This window comes from Terrapene carolina, unplaced genomic scaffold, assembly GCF_002925995.2.
Source record: "Terrapene carolina triunguis isolate 2854851 unplaced genomic scaffold, T_m_triunguis-2.0 Scaffold558, whole genome shotgun sequence".
NCBI lineage: Eukaryota > Metazoa > Chordata > Testudines > Emydidae > Terrapene > Terrapene triunguis.
In genome coordinates this window covers 13150541-13168669 of record NW_020664909.1, presented here as the reverse complement: position 1 = coordinate 13168669, position 18129 = coordinate 13150541, and the positions used below count along the sequence as shown (strand labels likewise).

At 47.4% G+C, this 18129-nt stretch overlaps 1 protein-coding gene and 2 non-coding genes across 4 annotated transcripts in view; 2 read left to right on the top strand and 1 right to left on the bottom strand.

Annotated features, from left to right (window-relative positions):
- Positions 1-12520, top strand: part of RCSD1 (RCSD domain containing 1) — a 53793-nt gene extending 41273 nt beyond the window's left edge. The window contains exons 2-7 of one of the 2 annotated variants that reach the window (XM_026659023.1): positions 1190-1297; positions 5920-6009; positions 7150-7221; positions 8108-8311; positions 9425-10122; positions 11398-12520. In XM_026659023.1, coding sequence (XP_026514808.1) covers positions 1190-1297; positions 5920-6009; positions 7150-7221; positions 8108-8311; positions 9425-10122; positions 11398-11422 — 1197 coding nt within the window. In that variant the 3' untranslated portion in view covers positions 11423-12520. Of the gene's footprint in view, positions 1-1189; positions 1298-5919; positions 6010-7149; positions 7222-8107; positions 8312-9424; positions 10123-11183 lie in introns of both variants that reach the window. The other variant, XM_026659022.1, reaches the window with a different exon arrangement.
- A 4275-nt stretch (positions 12521-16795) lies between these two features.
- On the top strand, positions 16796-16867 carry TRNAP-CGG. Its single transcript has one exon. It is a non-coding gene; the product is annotated as a tRNA-Pro (tRNA).
- Positions 16868-17708: 841 nt separating this feature from the next.
- Positions 17709-17780, bottom strand: TRNAP-AGG. The gene has a single exon. It is a non-coding gene; the product is annotated as a tRNA-Pro (tRNA).
- Positions 17781-18129: the final 349 nt, after the last annotated feature.

The following is an 18129-nucleotide window of genomic DNA, read 5'->3' as shown; positions in this document are numbered from 1 at the left end:
GACACCATCAGAGGACCCAACCACATCAGCCACACCATCAAGGGCTCATTCACCTGCACATCTACTAATGTGTTATATGCCATCATGTGCCAGCAATGCCCCTCTGCCATGTACATTGGCCAAACCGGACAGTCCCTGCGCAAAAGAATAAATGGACACAAATCGGATATCAGGAATGGTAACATACAAAAGCCAGTAAGTGAACACTTCAGTCTCCCTGGTCATTCTATTACAGATTTAAAAGTCACTATCATTGAACAAAAAAACTTCAGAAACAGACTTCAAAGAGAAACAGCAGAACTAAAATTCATTTGCAAATTTAACACCATTAATCTGGGCTTGAATAGGGACTGGGAGTGGCTGGCTCATTACAGAAGCAGCTTTTCCTCTCCTGGAACTGACACCTCCTCATCTATTATTGGGAGTGGACTACATCCACTCTGATTGAATTGGCCCTGTCAACACTGGTTCTCCACTTGCGAAGTAACTCCCTGCTCTCCACGTGTCAGTATATAATGCCTGCATCTGTAACTTTCACTCTATGCATCTGAAGAAGTGAGGTTTTTACCCACGAAAGCTTATGCCCAAATAAATCTGTTAGTCTTTAAGGTGCCACCAGACTCCTTGTTGTTTTTGTAGATACAGACTAACACGGCTACCCCCTGATACTTGATACCAAGCAGAACAGAGGCTTTGTGAGGGAGGGCTTCTCAAAGCCCAGTCTCCTTGCAGAAGAGTCATTGGAAAGGGAAGGCCTCTCACAACCAGATTTTCCCATCACCGCCACACCACAGAAAAGTCGTTGGAGAAGATGTCTGCTATCGCCAAGTTCTACTCGCTGCTGGAGACAGATGGTGACAGGGACGATGTGGGTAGAAATATCTCATTTAATTTATTTCCACTGAAGTGGAGAACTGGAGACAGGGTCTTCGGTTAGAGATGAAAGGTTCCCTGTTACACTATCAAATCCCTGAGCCATTCAGACCTTACTAATAACATTGGATACTTTAAGATACTAATTGGTCCTATTTTCAGGGATGGTTTCTTCCCAGACCAGGTACCTGACATCTGGCAGCAGTGCTCTGAGCCTTCAGTTATTCTTGAACTCAGTAATAAATAACCTGTCTGCATCTCAACCTTCCATATCTGTGAGACATGGGCACATACTATCTTGTTTCTGATTTGTCAGGGCAGACCAGCAGAGACCAAGCCAGAGGTGGAGAAGTCAGCATCCCTATCTGTGGCTCAGCTGGCAGGAAAGTTCAAGGAGCAAGCAGCCAGCGTTTCTGGAAAGGAGGTAAGGAACAATTCAGCCAAAGATAACAAAAGTGGGAAATGGGAGACTCATCCCTGGCCAATGAAGGTGGGGAGACTGGGTGATCCAAACATTAAAATACTGGCTTAATTTTGGATAGCAACTTTTATCCCGAATGATCCCATAGTGCTTCACAAACTGTAGTATAACACACAACAATCTCATGCACAGTATACTCTATACTTTCCTAATTTACATGTAGACATTCTTGCATACCTATTCCAGCTGCCCACTAAAAGAAGTTTGTTGTTAGACAGTGGCAGGATGTTTGTGCTTTGGGAACACTGAAAAGCCTGCTAAGACATCCATGAGTTCCCCAATGGTAGTTGGCATCAAAGCAAGGTGCACATGTACAACTCAGCACTGGGCCTTTTTGGCTACTGATTAATTAGAAAGCACCCAACTAGCTTTCCTTAATCAAATGTTTGATATTTATGAAACAGAAATGAGACTCCAAATAGTGAGCGGCTGAACAGCAAACTAAGCAGCTTAGAAGCCAGCATGCATCTCACTAGCAGCTCTCCAGCAATAATAATGATAATTAATAATGGTGATAGTTCCTTAGCAATCTTCTGTAAAGCTCTGAATCAGCTGTCCAGGGCTCAGAAATAGTGAACAAAGTTTTGTCCCTCTTTATTTGATCCTAAGCACTTCTATCCAGTGTGATGGGGCAAGGCCAGATGGCTACAGTAAAGTAGTGAGGAACAGGTATGTTAGCCCCAGGCTAAACAAATCCCTGGTACCATGGTAACCAAATGGCAGTTGCTCCAGGTTAATCAAGACACCTGGGGCCAATTAAGATCCTTCTAGAAGGCAGTGGAGATAGCTAGGTTGATTGGGACACCTGAAGCCAATCAAGGGCTGGCTGGAACTAGTTAAAAGCCTCCCAGTTAGTCAGTGAGGTGTGGGTGTCAGGAGTTATAGGAGGGAGCTGTGGGAGGAACGAAGTAGTACAAATCCATATCAGGTGTAAGGAAGGAGGCCCTGAGGTAATGGTGAAGGAGATAATGAGTGGGGGCTGCTGTGGGGAAGTGGCCCAGGGAATTGTACATGTCCTATTTCCAAAAAGTCAGCTACCATAGCTGCTAATTTTAGGGTCCCTGGGCTGGAGCCTGGAGTAGAGGGCGGGCCTGGAATCCCCTCTCCCCTCCCCTCCCTGATTAATTACTGAAACTGGGAGACAACAGAGACTGTGTGAGGGAGGGTTGCTTCTCCTCACCTCCCTTGTTGGCTTATGATGAAAATGGCTCAGTAAGCTGTGACCCTTGTCTCTAGAGAGAGAAGGGCTATGTGGAGGGTCACAGTGAGCCTCTGAGGCTAGCAAAAATCCGCCAGGAAACGCAGGACCTATGGAGTCAAGGACAGAGCTTTGTCACATCAGTGACAGCACAGCAGACACATTAACTCCAATTTAGCCCATGTGTATACACACTGAGACCTAATTAACCCAGTAACTGTTGGATAAAAACAAACAAAACTATTATGTGCAAGGCATGCATCTCACAAACGTCTCCAGTGAGGACCAGCACATACTGCTATCAGGATTCCCCTTCTCCCCTAAAAGCAAGAAGTTGACATTCAGTGGGATTTAAACAAATGAAGATAGTCTTCTGTTTGGCTGCAGATAGTTGATCAAGCTATCGCAAAGATTATGCAGTTTTAATTTCGTTTACGTGGGCTACAGTATGACTGAACTCAGGAGAAATAAATAGGACCCATTAGAGTTCAAGCAATGGTTTATTGATGGGTTAGACAGCAGAGATTGGCACTGCAGGAAAACTGGTGCAGTCTTGCAGGTTGTTGGAATATCACATTGGACAGGACTCATGTCCTGCTAGGAGCTGAACTAACTCAATGTAATTGAGGACACTGGACATTTGACTAGCCCCAATGTGCTGTCTTTATCACCAGAAAGCATCTCAGTGAGAGCAGCCTTGTCTTTCCTTCCTCTTCTACAAGGCATAGGGCAGATTAAGGTAGAATAACTGAATCCTTGTGATCCAGGCCTGCTTCACTGAGGCCTAGATGCACAATGAGTCAGTGAGAAACAGAGTCTGCTGGGGAGCAGGAAGGAAAAACCTCTCTTGGTAAGGGGGACTGGAAGAGAAGTCTAGGAAACCTGGTTAGGGGTGGTAGAAAGAACTTAAGCAGCAAAGGTTGCCCAAAACTGTGATGAGTCTAGGCCCCAAATGGATTTAATCCAATGAGGAGGCAGGGAAAGTCAAAAGACTCATGGCCGCTGATCCGCTTTCTGTGACACAGAGAGTCCCCTACTACCATCACAAACACACATGTTAAAAACAAAAATCATTTCAGCGTATCACAATCCTGAGGGGGGGAGGGGGGTGTAATAATTATGGTTGCCCGACCTCACTATATCTGTGGTCATCCTGATGTTAGCATGGTGATCTATGTCCTGCAAACTTAGCATATATTGGACATTAATGGATGCCCACGAAATGTCACTGCCTCGCAATGTGGTATCATAATGTTGTGATATGATGATGTTTCAACAGAATAGGATGATACTGCATGCCAGGATTGTGATGTGTCAGGACGATATTATGTTGTTATGGGAGGACACGGTTACAGCTTGATTACATTGCTTCACGCAATTATATTGCATCGCAATCTGCTGACACAACATCACCAGTTAACAGTGTAAACCTCATAAAGCCATGGTGCCCAAGTTTGTCACTCCAGACAAACTCTCCAAAGTGGCCAACTCTTCAAAGATGAAGTTGCCACAATCTGATGTTTGTAACTTCCCAGATCCCTGGACACTAAGTGGGTACAAATTATGACAAAAGTCACCAAGTATTGCACCACAGAGCACATTGGTAACTTGCCAGAAGGTCACGGAAATTGGCATAAAATAGAGGAAATTTCAGCTGCTCTCATCTCCAACATAGAGACACATGCAATTCAAATCAAGTTGGAGCTTTCCATGCTGGTGTAAGTATAGGTTTCAGGTTACTTGCATGGGCATAACTGTGCAAACGAGATGATGGATTTGTGGAGAGATTGCACTGATATCTGTGCTAAGCCTCTTCTCATACCCGGAGTAAGCTAGATCTTCCCAGGAGCCTGTGCAGGTTCAGACTGAGAGGAGTGTTTGTGCAGTTAATAAAAAAGTGCTGTCCCTTCTCTCCAGACAAACCTGCTTCCTAAGTCACTTGTTAAACAGTGCAACTTGGGACCTGTTGTCTCTGTGAGCTGCCTTTGAAAGATTAGCGAGGCTGTGGGCTGTGTTCAGAACTCTGAGCTGCCCTTCAGCCCCTGGTTCCACACATAGGATAGTGAGCTCAGTGAATGAATGAAGCAGAAAGCTGAGGCCCGTTCAAAAGACGAAAGCTTAGTGATTAGCAGAGACAGGAAAGAAAACAGAAAAATTACAAGCCATTCTACTGTGGGGTTTCCAATGGAATACTTGTTAGAGCATCTCTAAGTGTCAGGATGGCTGAGCGGTCTAAGGTGCCACATTCAAGGCTCTGTCTTTCCCACAATCAGCTGTTCTGGTCTCCCTGTGCAGGCATGGGTTCAAATCCCCCTCCTCACACAACCTTTATCCTCAGCAAGTTTGCAGATGACACTAAACTGGGAGGAGTGGTAAACAGACTGGAGGGTAGGGATAGGATACAGAGGTACCTAGACAAATTAGAGGATTGGGTCAAAAAAAATCTGATGAGGTTCAACAAGGACAAGTGCAGAGTCTTGCATTTAGGATGGAAGAATCTCATGCACTGCTACAGACTAGGGACCGAGTGGCTAGGCAGCAGTTCTGCAGAAAAGGACCTAGGGGTTACAGTGGATGAGAAGCTGGATATGAGTCAACAGTGTGCCCTTGTTGCCAAGATGGCTAACGGCATTTTGGGCTGTATAAGTAGGAGCATTGCCAGGAGATCGAGGGATGTGATCATTCCCCTCTATTCGGCATTGGTGAGGCCTCATCTGGAGTACTGTGTCCAGTGTTGGGCCCCATACTACAAGAAGAATGTGGAAAAATTGGAAGGAGTCCAGTAGAGGGCAACAAAAATGATTAGGGGGCTGGAGCACATGACTTATGAGGAGAGGCTGAGGGAACTGGGATTATTTAGTCTGCAGAAGAGAAGAATGAGGGGGGATTTGATAGCTGCTTTCAACTACCTGAAAGGGGATTCCAAAGAGGTTGGATCTAGACTGTTCTCAGTGGTACCAGATGACAGAACAAGGAGTAATGGTCTCAAGTTGCAGTGGGGGAGGTTTAGGTTGGACATTAGGAAAAACTTTTTCACTAGGAGGGTGGTGAAGCACTGGAATGGGTTACCTAGGGAGGTGGTGGAATTTCCTTAGAGGTTTTTAAGGTCAGGCTTGACAAATCCCTGGCTGGGATGATTTAGTTGGGGATTGGTCCTGCTCTGAGCAGAGGATTGGACTAGATGACCTCCTGAGGTCCCTTCCAACCCTGATATTCTATGTGACTGCTCTTGGAGACATCTCCACCCCCCCCTACTGCTTTCTCTCGGGCCTTTTGCAGACACACAACACTAGAGGCTGCCCTCTGGTGCTTGAATGTAACCCCCTTGCTCTTCCTTTGTCACTCAAATGGCTGTCTTTATCTTCAGGTACCAGCCAATAAACCAACCCGGAGGAAACCACCATGCTCCCTTCCCCTACACACCCAAAAGGTGGAGCTGGGCCACAATGGGGAGACGGTGAGTACCAATGCAATAAGGAAAGAGCTTCCCTTTTGCTGGGTCTTATTCTCTCTGATTCCCTAAAAGGCATGTGAATGTGGGTTTACCAGAAGGACCACCAATAGTGAAACATAAACCATAAGCTCTAAAGCAGAGAACACTATCCATCCACAGCAATACCCGACACATACTCTGCTCCTTGCTGTCTCCTTACTGTTGTAGACACACGGACATGTTCCAGTTCTGCTTGTGAGTTTCTCCCTCTGTGGCACCACATCTCCGTAGGATCCGCCTGATTCTCCCATACCAGCTCCATCCTCACATCTTAAGCTTTTTAGGGAAGGGACTTTCATACGTTGTTTATACAGCAAAATGTAGTCCAACCTGGTTGTGGCCTTTAGGCACTACTGCAACATAAATATTAAGTAATCATTTGCTCTTGGAGTCTTCTCTCCTTCTAGATTCACAGTTTCAAAGGGTGAATGAGTGTGTAATTCTTCCAGGGCCAAACATTTCCCTTCAGATACGCTAGAGGAATAGTTCATAAAACACTTTACAAACATTAAAGCCTTGCAACCCTCTGTGAGGTAGGTCAGTTTTATCTCCATTTTACTGATGAGGAAACTGCACCACAGAGAGGTTAAATATCTTGCCCAACACCATGCAGTGGCACAGCCAAGACTAGCACCCTGAAGTACTGACCCTAGTCTTCTGGGACTAACCATTACACAATCCCTAATATGGATATACTAATCAGAAAGGACAGAATCCGATTTTCTCTCAAAAGAGGGCACTGTTTGAGTGGTGGGAGGGGAAAGGGAGGATAATGTAGAGGGCTTGGCTACCTTCTTTTGATAATCTTCCTCAGAGCGGAATGATATTACTCTGTACAGTGCTCTCCCCTTCCTCAGTCCTGTGTGATCTAATTCCTCTTTATCATAGACTTAATGGCTGGACAGCAGACGAGGCGGGAGTAGTGGGAAAGGGAAGAACAGACTCCTTTGTAAAGATCCCTCCATAGGCTTCAGTGACACATTCTTCACTTTCCTTCCTCTTCTTCCATCTCTCACTTCCCAGGACCAATCTGGACCGGTTCAGGCTTCAGAACTTTTCCTTTCTTCATCTAGTTTATTTTGGTCTTTTCCTGTTTATTTACAGAAGCCGTCTCCAAATGCTTGTCCCCTTCCCAGGGTCAAGGTGAAAAGCTCTCCCCTGATTGAAAAACTGCAGGTAGGTGCTGGATGCTGTCAACATGGCTGTTGTAACTCTCAGGGAATTAAATTGATTAGCCTTTAACATGGCTCCTATATTTGTATCCCTGAGGATATGTCTACACAGCAGCTGGGAAGGTACCAGCATGGGTAGAAAGACAAGTACTAGCTCTGCTTGAGCTAGAAAGCTAAAAATAGCAGTGTGGCCACAGTGGCACAGGCTGTGGCTTGAGCTAGCCACCTGAGTATGCACCCAGGGGGTTGGGTGGGATTGTATTTGGGCAGCTAGCCCAAGCCACCTCCCATGCCAGCGTGACCACGCTGCTCTTTTTAGTACACTAGGTCAAGCAGAGCTAGTGCATCTGTCTACCCGAAGCATCCTCCCATCTGAAGTGTAGACATACCCTAAAAGCTTCTCACTTTTCTTTTATATTAAATTTAATGATCATTTGAAGGGCCTGAGAGTGCCCACAGCTGCAAACTTCAGGTGCTATCTGGGCAAACACAGAATGATTTAAAGTTCCTTGTTATTATTGACTGCTCTGTTCACAGCCTCTCCTGTGCAAAACTATGGGAGACATATTCACTTGGCTGGGACACTGGAAAATCCCTAATACTTCAGATGACACAAGATTGGTTCTGAGATCCAGCTGTTCAGGAAGGGCAATTGTCCATCCAGAACTTCTCCACATGGGATTGTTTGTTGACAATATCACCAGGAGAAACACACAACCAGGAGCTATCTCTCTTGTCAGCTGAGAGGCTATCATGTGTGTTATGGGCAAGGGCTCCCCCATGTGGTCCACTTCATCTCTGACGGGGGAATTTGGGTGGCAGAATAACACCAAAAATCATGATATTAAATCCGAGGGGAGGTTTATTATAATGATTTTTTTTTTTTGCAGGCCAATCTGGCATTTGCTCCAGCTGCCCTGGTGCCAGGAACATCTCCAAAAAGCCCAGGTCTGAAAGTCATACCATCTCCCTTTAGCACTCCCCCTTCAACTCCCAGCAGCCCCGGCATCCAGTCCCGTTCCAGTGAATCGGATGAGACACCAATCAGTTTTGATCAACCACCAGAGGGCACTCACCTGAAGTTTTATAACAAGGTACAGTGTCTTCCAGGACTTCTCCAACACAGGAAGCCAAAGCCAGTTTACTGCTTGGAGTGAAACTGCAACAGTAGGTCTTACCTTCCAATTCAGTCTTCACAGAGTGTGTTTGCAGCCAAATGAGGAGATCGCTGCATCAGTTTTGAAATTCTCTCTCACTGTGATCCACTGGACTCCCTCTTTTGCCTGCCTGCAAATAGAGCTCCATAGTCCATCAGATTCCAGCTGGCTTCAGGTGATGAAGTTGCATGACTCACCTGCTTCAACTCAACATGAGCTGGACTGATCACAGCTTTTCAGACAACATCATGTCAAAATTAATGACCAACACTTAGTAGTGCAGTGGGTTAGTGTATTAATACTGCAGCTTGCAAGTCAAATAAACCTTGAAATTCTGCAGTGTGTTCCATGCCCACTCCTTTAATACAGAGGCATAGCCCATGAAGGGCCAATCATACAACACTTAATCTAGATCTGAGCAGGACAGGCTGCATTGAATACTGGAAACTGTAGTCTCTGTAAACCACAATTCTGTATTAAAGAAGAAGGCAGCTGGTTAACTTCTCCAGTTTATGCAATTTATGTGCAGTTCTTAGTTTGCAGGCTAGCTGCCAATACAGCCTTCAACTGGGAGAAGTTGGAAGGCCCAAGACATACCAGAATAGCAGGGGCTTCTGCAGATTAGGACTCAGATGAATTGGCAACAACGGGGAGAGAATCTGGACTGCTTGATTTCACCATTGGTCCTCAGATTACTGAGATGTGAAACTCCTTTATCCTTTCCCATCACCCCAGTGCCCAAAATAAAATGGCAGAGGTTTCCAAAGTAATTCCTCGCTCATAAGTAACTATATATCGAGTCTTGTGTCCTTGTAGTCAAACTTAATGTTTTCAGATTTGATCACGTAAATTGGAGAGAGAGCCACAGTTTAAATTGGGGTAATGATCTCTCACTACTTATTCAGAGAGGCAAAATGTCAATGAGAAGGAGAACCGGTGTCTTGAGTCACCAGCTGAGCATCCAAGTCATTCACCCTAGCTTTCTGGGCTGATACTGCACACTGGTGTGGTTTATTTAAATTCTTCAATCTCAACTTTACTTGTTCTCAGGTGCGGACACGGGGGTCACTGAAGCGCAGACCCCCCTCCAGGAAATTCCGAAAGTCTCAGTCCGACTCCGGAGATGGTGAAGATTTAAGGGCAACTGGATCACCTCAAGAAAATGGGGCCAAGGAAGAGGATGGTGATGAGGTATTCATGCCTAAGAGTCAGAAAGAGGAGTTGCAGTCACCTGTGTATGGAACAGGCAGTAAACTGATGCAGAAACGGATAGGATCCAATGAAAAGCCACCCTCAGGGAGAGGGTCCAGCAGCACAGAAAACAAAGAGGAGAGAGAAAAAGAAACAGAGGCAGTGAAACCATGCAAGAGCAGCACAGGAGATAAGGAGAAGCCCTGCGCGAGCACTCCAGGGGAGGAAGAGAGGAAGTCATCCCAGAGCACCCCAGAGGAGAAGCCATGCCCAAGTACCATGGGAGATAAGGATAAGAAGCTGTGCCAGAACACCCCAGGGGATAAGGAAGGGAGCACCCTGGGGGAAAGGGAGGACGGCAATGCCTCTGAACAGGAAAAAAGGAACAAAGAAAATAAAGAGGTGAAGAAGGAAGAAAACAGTGAGGGCAAAGACACACAGGAAACATCAGACACCCAGGAAAAGTCCCTGGAGACGGGGATGCCGCAGCCGGCAGCAGACACAGGAACTGCCAGTGAGCATCATAGTGTGATGCCAATGCAAGAACCAGGCACAGAGTAAGTGTGAAGCAGAGGTGAGCTGGCCACCATGGTAATTGCTCATGAAATACCAGAGGCTCTCACAAGTGTTTTGCCTTAAAAATAAAAAGGCATTTCCCTCTGGTGCTTGTTAAATCCCAGTACAAATCAACTTCAATATCAGAGCATCTAATACAGGCAATTAAAAGGCTTGGCTCCCCAGGCTGGCATGACAGTGAAAGGGATGTAGGTGAAAGAAGAGAAAGAAATGCTGACCCTTGACACTTTGCTCAGGTGCCCAGTATTTTGGAAGTACATGTGGCAAAAAGCATTTTTCACCGAGACCATTAGATTAAACTGTCTGATTAAAAGGGACATTTCCAAACCTCTTGTTAGGACTGTCAGCCCTAATTGTGGTGCACACATACCAATTTCGTGGTCACCCACTGAACCACACAAACTAGTTCCTTCTAATTCAGAAAACACAGGCCTCTACCACTTGAGGTAAAGGAGAATTTCCACTAGCTATATTAGGGCTTACACTCATTGTACCTGGCCTTTAACCACTGGTGGCCAACATAATCCCACACACCTAAACAGGTCTCCATTCCACCCAACAGGGCAGTGGTGCCACCTGCACACTAGCTATTACGGAGCAGAGTTATATTGATGAAAAGTCACCCCAGCAACATGGGACCCTCTGCATTCCCCCTTAGGTTTCCACCTGTCCTGTTTTTTTACTGAACTATCTGAGTTTGGAGGGCTCAAATCTGTGTCTTAAAGGGCATGTTGTAGGGAGAAAAGATCCAAAATGAATTTGGATAGGAAAGTTAAAAACTGAAAAAAATTGATTCCCTGTCTTCAATCCAAGTACTGACCCAGTTTAGCTGGTGAGAACAGAGGAAATCAATCTGGAGTGGTCTGGCTGCAGCTGTCCTTCAAATTTATAGCAGGAAAACTATAACCCAATTATAAAAGATGGCCAAAAAGACACCCAGATTCCAGACTTTCCTAGAGACTCCTATCAATATAAAATTGTAACATATGTTTATTTTTATAACTTTCCTTTCTCTCTTCTATCATTCTTTCTCTCTCAAAAGGATGAACCCAATCAGGACACAGGAGACTTTAATGTGAAGAGAAGCCAAACAGTCCAATTAAAGTGCAGCTACTGGAGGACTCTCCCTTGCAACAGATCAGCAGAATATTAATAACATCAAAGATGTTCACTGCTCTTACCCATAACATTCTGTAGCAGTGGGAAGGAGAGACTGGGATTAAGACCCTTCTTTTTTTTTTTTTTTTTTGCTGCAGGGTTCAAAATGGATGTACTGGCTGACTCTTCTTGGGGTATATTGAGCAACTTCATGGCCATGTCTGGAGACCTGATGCACAGTAGCTTGGGCATGACAATCACCACCGTTTCTGGGCCCAATGTTCACCATTACAGCGAAGTTCCAAATTTTGTTTGCTCCCCCATGTTGGACTTTGATGCAATTTATCAGTTTTGGACATATATAAGTTGTGCCTTTTTAAATAGCTTCCTTTGAAATATTTTCAGTTTTCAAATGCAAATAAATGAAGTTTTTAGAAGTAGGGGGAAATGATTTTCTCTCTAAATATATATATGCTTTATGGCAGACAATGTGAATCCTAAATCTGGAGAAGATCATTTTTAAATGGTTTATACGGCATCTTTGATGAATATCTACTTGGACTAGTGTTGGGCTGGCAAATATGTATTTGAAACACCTACAAGCTAAAGATTATTTTTCTGTAGGGTTTTTTTGTGTGTGTTGTTTTTTTTGTGTTGGTGAGAAATAGCAACTGAAGTACCGTATCCACAGAACACTTACAGCATCTGAAGTAATACTGCAAGCTTTCCTCACACTACTCCACCACTGTATTCAACTGTTACTTGGAAGGATCAAGTGTAAGTCAGTTGTCATGATGTCTTTGGACTCTACTGAGACTACCAACAAGTGGCCAGTTAGAACCACTTTTAATTTTTTGTGATATAGACACTTGTTTACTGCAAACTGGACTGAAATAACCTATTCATTTCATGTAAGCCAGTGAACAACCTGTGTATGATTGAGTTTCACTTACTATGGCAGTGGTGGGCAACCTGCGGCCCACAGGCCACACGTGGCCTGTTAGGGTAATCCGCTGGTGGGCCGCCAGACTGTTCGTTTACATTTGCACAGCTGCCCACAGCTCCCAGTGGCCATGGCTCACCTATGGCCTAGGCTGAATTCGAATTGGTGAACTACCATCCCATGAAAAATTTATTTTAAAGAGCCAGGTTCTCTCCTTACAGTGGGAGTTCTCAGACTGGGGGTTGTGACCCCCTCAGAGGGTCGGGAGGTTATTACGAGGGGGTCATGAGCTGTCAGCCATGTGCAGGGTTGACAGCCCAAGCCCTGCCAGCCCAGCTCCATCCCCCAACCCCGCTCCAGCATTTAAAAGAGTGTTAAATATAAAATCGTGTTTTTTAATTTATAAGGAGGGTCCCACTTAGAGGCTTGCTGTGTGAAGGGGGTCGCCAATACAAAAAGTTTGAAAACCACTGCCTTAGAGCATTTAGAGGGAGTGTTTGAAAGGACTGGATAACAGGAGAAGTACTCAGATACTATGGTGATGAGGCCATATAAGTGCTTGGAGCTGGCATTTAGGGTTCTGTTAAAACTTTCAAAGGACTAGCTGGCTCAGAGGACTAGTTGTGGATGGGCTATGGAGCCATTCGTGTCCAGATTGCATTAGCTATTGATTAGTCTACATTAAATGGGTTTGGGGGAGTATCACAATCCCATTCCTGATGGACAGGTGTCCACATCACTAAAACCACCAACATATTCTCTGACACCCGACACCGCCCCCGACCCGACAGTATCATTGAAGAGGCCAAAGACTGAAAGGGCCATGGAAACTGAACTCCCTTTCATCTTTGAAGCAGTTGCCCCAGGACAGGGGTTAGACACACTGGCAAGGCAGAGAGTGATGGAATCTGGCTCTGCTGCTGCCTGTGCTGCACCTGCTCTGTGGATGGAGATCTATGAGGCAGAGAGTCATTCTGTTCTGTGTTTGTACAGAGCCTAGCACAATGGGGTCCTAAATCCATGATTGGGGGTACTAGGCACTACAGCTATACAAATAAATAATATCCTATGTGTCACCTTTTACCTGTACTAAATTCACAAAAAGACAAATGGATTTATGTTCTAGTTAATGTCTCCTGCCTTCCATCCTCCCAGATGAAAGCACTAAGATAATGCTAATTCAAAACCAGTGAAAAGTGATTGGTGTTGCCATTTGTACCTAGAAAAGGTTTCTCAGCATATGCAACCCCCACACCCTCTCTGAGCCATGTCAGCAAGTGTCGTCATCTTTGAAATACATTTTAATCTGTTTGCTTGAGCTTGTATCCCAGGCCAGGCTGCAGTCATCACTGTAACATTTTTTTTCTCAGCAGATGTATCTGGACGTGTGTGATTGTGCATTTCTGTATATATGAGTGTGCATGTTTAGAGAATGTGTGTGCTGGCCTAGGGGGTGGAATTTGTCCTCCCTCACCTTGAAAATATAATGGGAAAACAGAGGAAATAAAATAGTGGAGTTGAAAAGAAAACTAACTGTGTGTTTCTTCCTGGGGAGCTGCAGAAGCCCAAACCAGGATGGGTAGAGCTGGTGGCAGCAGACAGAATGAGGGCGGGATTACGACTAGGGGATAGTGTAGTGTTAAACCATCAGGTTTGAAATTTGTGGACTCCCTGGAGCCAGGTCCCAGTACTGATATCTCTGACTCAACTATTCATCCTCTTAAAGTTCACTATGTGAAGGTCTTCAGGATGAGACCTTAAAAACACAAATCCTATCTGTGTAGCCATTAAAGATTCCATGGTAAGAACAGAGGTTTTCCTTCAGACAAAATTGCCCCTCCACACACACAATGGTGTAGCATACATTACATAGGTATGACGTCACTCTCTGCTTCCATGAGGCAGACACTACTTAAAGGGGCTCTTTCTTCTATTGTCTGTCTATAGGTCTATTGTTAGTCTATGGTAACAGACAGAGTCCTAGAAGGAGAGATGGGGAGCTGTTCAGTATTGGCTTGAGGGAGTGTAGACTTGCTGAGTGGGTGAAGAGAATTTACTCCATGGAGGACATCTTAGATCGGGGTGGGCAAACTTTTTGGCCTGAGGGCCCTGGGGTCAGGGTGCGGGATGTGAGAGGGGGTGAGGGCTCCGGCTAGGGGTGTGGGCTCTGGGGAGGGGCCAGAAATGAGGAGTTCAGGGTGTGGGAGGGGGCTCCGGAAAGAGGGTTGGGGTGCGGGGTGTGTGTGAGGGCTCCGACTGGGGGTGCAGGCTCAGGGGTGGGGCTGGGCATGAGAGGGTTGCGGGGCAAAAGGGTGCTTCGGAGGGCGGGAGAGGGATCAACGCTGCAGCAGGGGGTTGGGGCACAGGAGAAGGTCAGGGGTGCAGGCTCCAGGAGGCGCTTACCTCAAGCAACTCCCAGAAGCAGCAGCATGTTCCCCCTCCAGCTCCTACGCGGAGGTGCAGCCAGGCGGCTCTGTGCGCTGCCCCGTCTGCAGGCGCCACCCCTGCAGCTCCCATTAGCCGTGGTTCCCAGCAAGCCCCCGACCCTGCTCCCCGGCGGGAGCTCGAGGGCCAGATTAAAAGGTCTCCCTAGCCAATAGGAGCTGCAAAGCCAGCGCTTGGGGCGGCGGGAGCGTCCGGAGCCCCCTGGCTGCCCCTATACATAGGAGCTGGAGGGGGCACACGCCACTGCTTCCGGGAACCGCGTAGAGCCACGCCACGTGTAGAGTGGGGCAAGCCCGCGACCCTGTTCCCTGGCAGGAGCTCGAGGGCTGGATTAAAAGGTCTGACAGGCTGGACGCAGCCCACGGGCCATAGTTTGCTGACTCGTCTTAGATCAAATTGGGGCTCTGTGTGTGAGGAGGGGGTGGAGAAAAGATGTGTGTTAAAACAGGCAATCTCCCCGTCTTTTCTGGATGAGCTGAGCAGGGCTGAGCTGCAGACCTCCACATACCTCCTGTGTGGAGCTGCTGGAGGATATAAATAATAATTACTAGTTACACACAACCTACATTAAAAACTCTTTTATATAAAAGCACAAGGGGCCCTAGACCGTGCATTCAGACCAAGGGTGGCCACAGTAGCATCTCAAATTCTCTGCATAGAAGAGTACAGGATCAGATCCTAAAACTCTTAGTAATTGGACAGGAAAACACTGTAAGTAAGGAAATTCTCTTATTATTTATATAGCACCTTTGGCATGCCTGATGCTTTATAGATAAGTAGTGTAACAATACAAGTTTCCAGTCCAGAAGAACTTTAAATTTAGAGAAACAAAACACAACAGAGAGGGGAAAGGAATGCAACATAAAAGCTAAGAGTTTGGGCAGTTGTGTTCAGCTAAGGTCTTGTTAGTTCTGTAGTTGTCTTCCGGTTTTACTTGTTTAAACTGAAATGGGAGCCAGATGAAAGGTCCAGGAGGTGAGGAAGGAGGGTAGCTATTGGCGGAAGAGTGATTTTTGGAAGGGCATTGGCACGTAGTTCTTACACAGTGCTTCTATCAGCAGATTGCCATGCACTTCACAATCTTTTAACATATTATCCCTGTTTCACACAAGGGAGGCTAAGTGAACAATCTAGGTCACATAGAAAGTCTGTGATGGAGCAGGGGCTTCAACCCAGGGCCCCCAAGTCCCTAGGTAAGTGCACAGGCAGCAGGGCCACGTGAGGGCGAGGGGGCGGAGAGTGGATGGACTTAGCAGCCTGTAGCACAGAAAGGGGGTGAATTGGGAGGCCAGAAGGAAACAGGGCTTGGAAATGAGGCGCAGCCTGGCTCTGACGTGGCTCTTCGGGGTGGGCGGGGATCCCACCCCTGACGCTCCTCCAGGGCCCCTTCCACCGCCCATCGCACCGCGCAGGCCCGCGTCCGGGGGGCAGGGGCGGCCTGACACGCGCAGAGGCGCCTGGGCGGCTCATTGAGCCTGGCCACGCCCCAGCCCGGGGAGCCCCGCCCCCGAGCCCGGCCCGAGAGCGCAGCGCAGCCACCAGCTCTCAGCGGGCCCCGCCCCCGGGGCTCTGCCTGCCTGACGCAGAGTCAGGGCGGGAGGGGGCAGCTGTTCAGGGAAAGGGGGTGTGTGGAAGGGAGCAATATCCGGGTAACTCCAGGGACCTTCTTCTGAAGCCCAGTGGGAGAAGGGCGGACCGGACTAAACCATGGCCCCGCTATGGGGACAGGGGGGAGGACCGAATGTCCGGACCGCAGCCTGTGTGGGGGAGCTGAAGCGGGAAAGAGCCCCCCCCCACTGGGGATGAGCTCGCCCGGCTCTGAATCCAGCCGCCGTTGGGGAACAGTGTGTTACCTCGAGGTTGCGGGGCTGAGGCGTCCCCATGGGAAAGCGCAGAGTGGGATTCCCCACAGCCCTACCATCAGGCGCCCTCCCCCCACCTGGGGCCGGCTGAGCGGGCTGACTGGGTGGAGGAAAGGCGATACCATCAGGCGGGTGGATCCTTGTGGGGATTGGAATGGTATCTTCCAGCCGGGGCAGCCTGTGGGCGGAACCATCCGGTAGCCTGGCGGGGGAGGGAAACAGGCCATACTGTTAGTGGCTGGCGCTTTGCAGCGAGGAGGCGGGATAATAGTGAAGAGTCTGGCTAGGGGAAAAGAAGCAGGCAGCGGCTCGTTGGTCTAGGGGTATGATTCTCGCTTCGGGTGCGAGAGGTCCCGGGTTCAAATCCCGGACGAGCCCGCTACGGAGGGGGGGGCGCGAGCCTTTCCATTTTGTGGGTTTGATCCCTCAATTCATTTTATTGCATTACAGGCACAGCGGGGCCCCAGGGCAGTAACTGGGGGAGCCCAAGGTAAAGTGGGTGGGAGAAGGGAGGGGTAACGAGTGGGTGGGAATTGCACAGGGGGAAGGGGTGGACAGGGGCAGTAATTGGCCGTGCGAACTGGGGGTGGGGAAAGGAGGGGCTCGTGCAAGCGGAGATACAAAAAACAAACAATGTGACCGAGCTGGTTTTCAGGCTGGGGAGGAAGAGAAAGGGAGACTTCTGTTGTTTCCATTTGTAAATACTTGGGAGGTGTCCCGCTGTTACAAGGCGCGGGGAGGGGAGCGCACAGAAGTACCAAGACAGACAGGAACATGGGGAGAGCAGGGGGTCTATGGAGAACAAGTGGGGGGCACAGGCGGAGACACACCGCACCCCGAGATGTATTTTCCCTTCTTCCTGCCTCCTTCCCGCTCCCCCTTGGACTCTCCGCTTAGTCCCACGCCCTGTAATGCCCGTATCATGAAAGGACTGAGCAATTATTAGAGGACGAAGAAGAGGGGGCTGTATGCGGGTACTTGTGGGGAAAGTGGGGCTAATCATAGTTCGTGTGGAGGAGGAGAGGGGACTCATGAACTAAACGGTTCCCTCGCTGCAGTTTTATTCAAATTCATGCACTGTTAATACAGAGAACAAGAGGGTCCTATTTTTAGTTGCAAATGCTTCCCCATTCCTTTTATTGTAACGTATAAATGTACCTTCAATAAAAACAATGTAAAATGATCATAGAACTGTTCAAGTATTGGGAAGGAAAAAACAGGGCTCGTCCGGGATTTGAACCCGGGACCTCTCGCACCCTAAGCGAGAATCATACCCCTAGACCAACGAGCCGCCATATGAGCTACTTTCTAGCTACTGCAAAGGAAGCTAACGTTGGTTCAGTCCTAGCCACGTAGCTGTTTCTGATTCAGACAGTTGTTTAGCTAGCTCTATTCTGCCCCCTATGTGGCTTCTTCCACCAAGGATCGTTCTTTACCCCTTCATTTCTTATTAGGTTTTTTATTTGAGTCTAATTAATTAATTATACAAACAATATTGTTATTTGTAGTAGAGATAATAATCTACATATACCCGCAGAGACCCTTTCAGGCACCGAGTGCCAGTGCCTGATCCCTTTTCATCCTTCACAGCTGTAAGAGTTGCCTTCTCCTTGGGTAAAATTCACCACTGTGCAGTGACC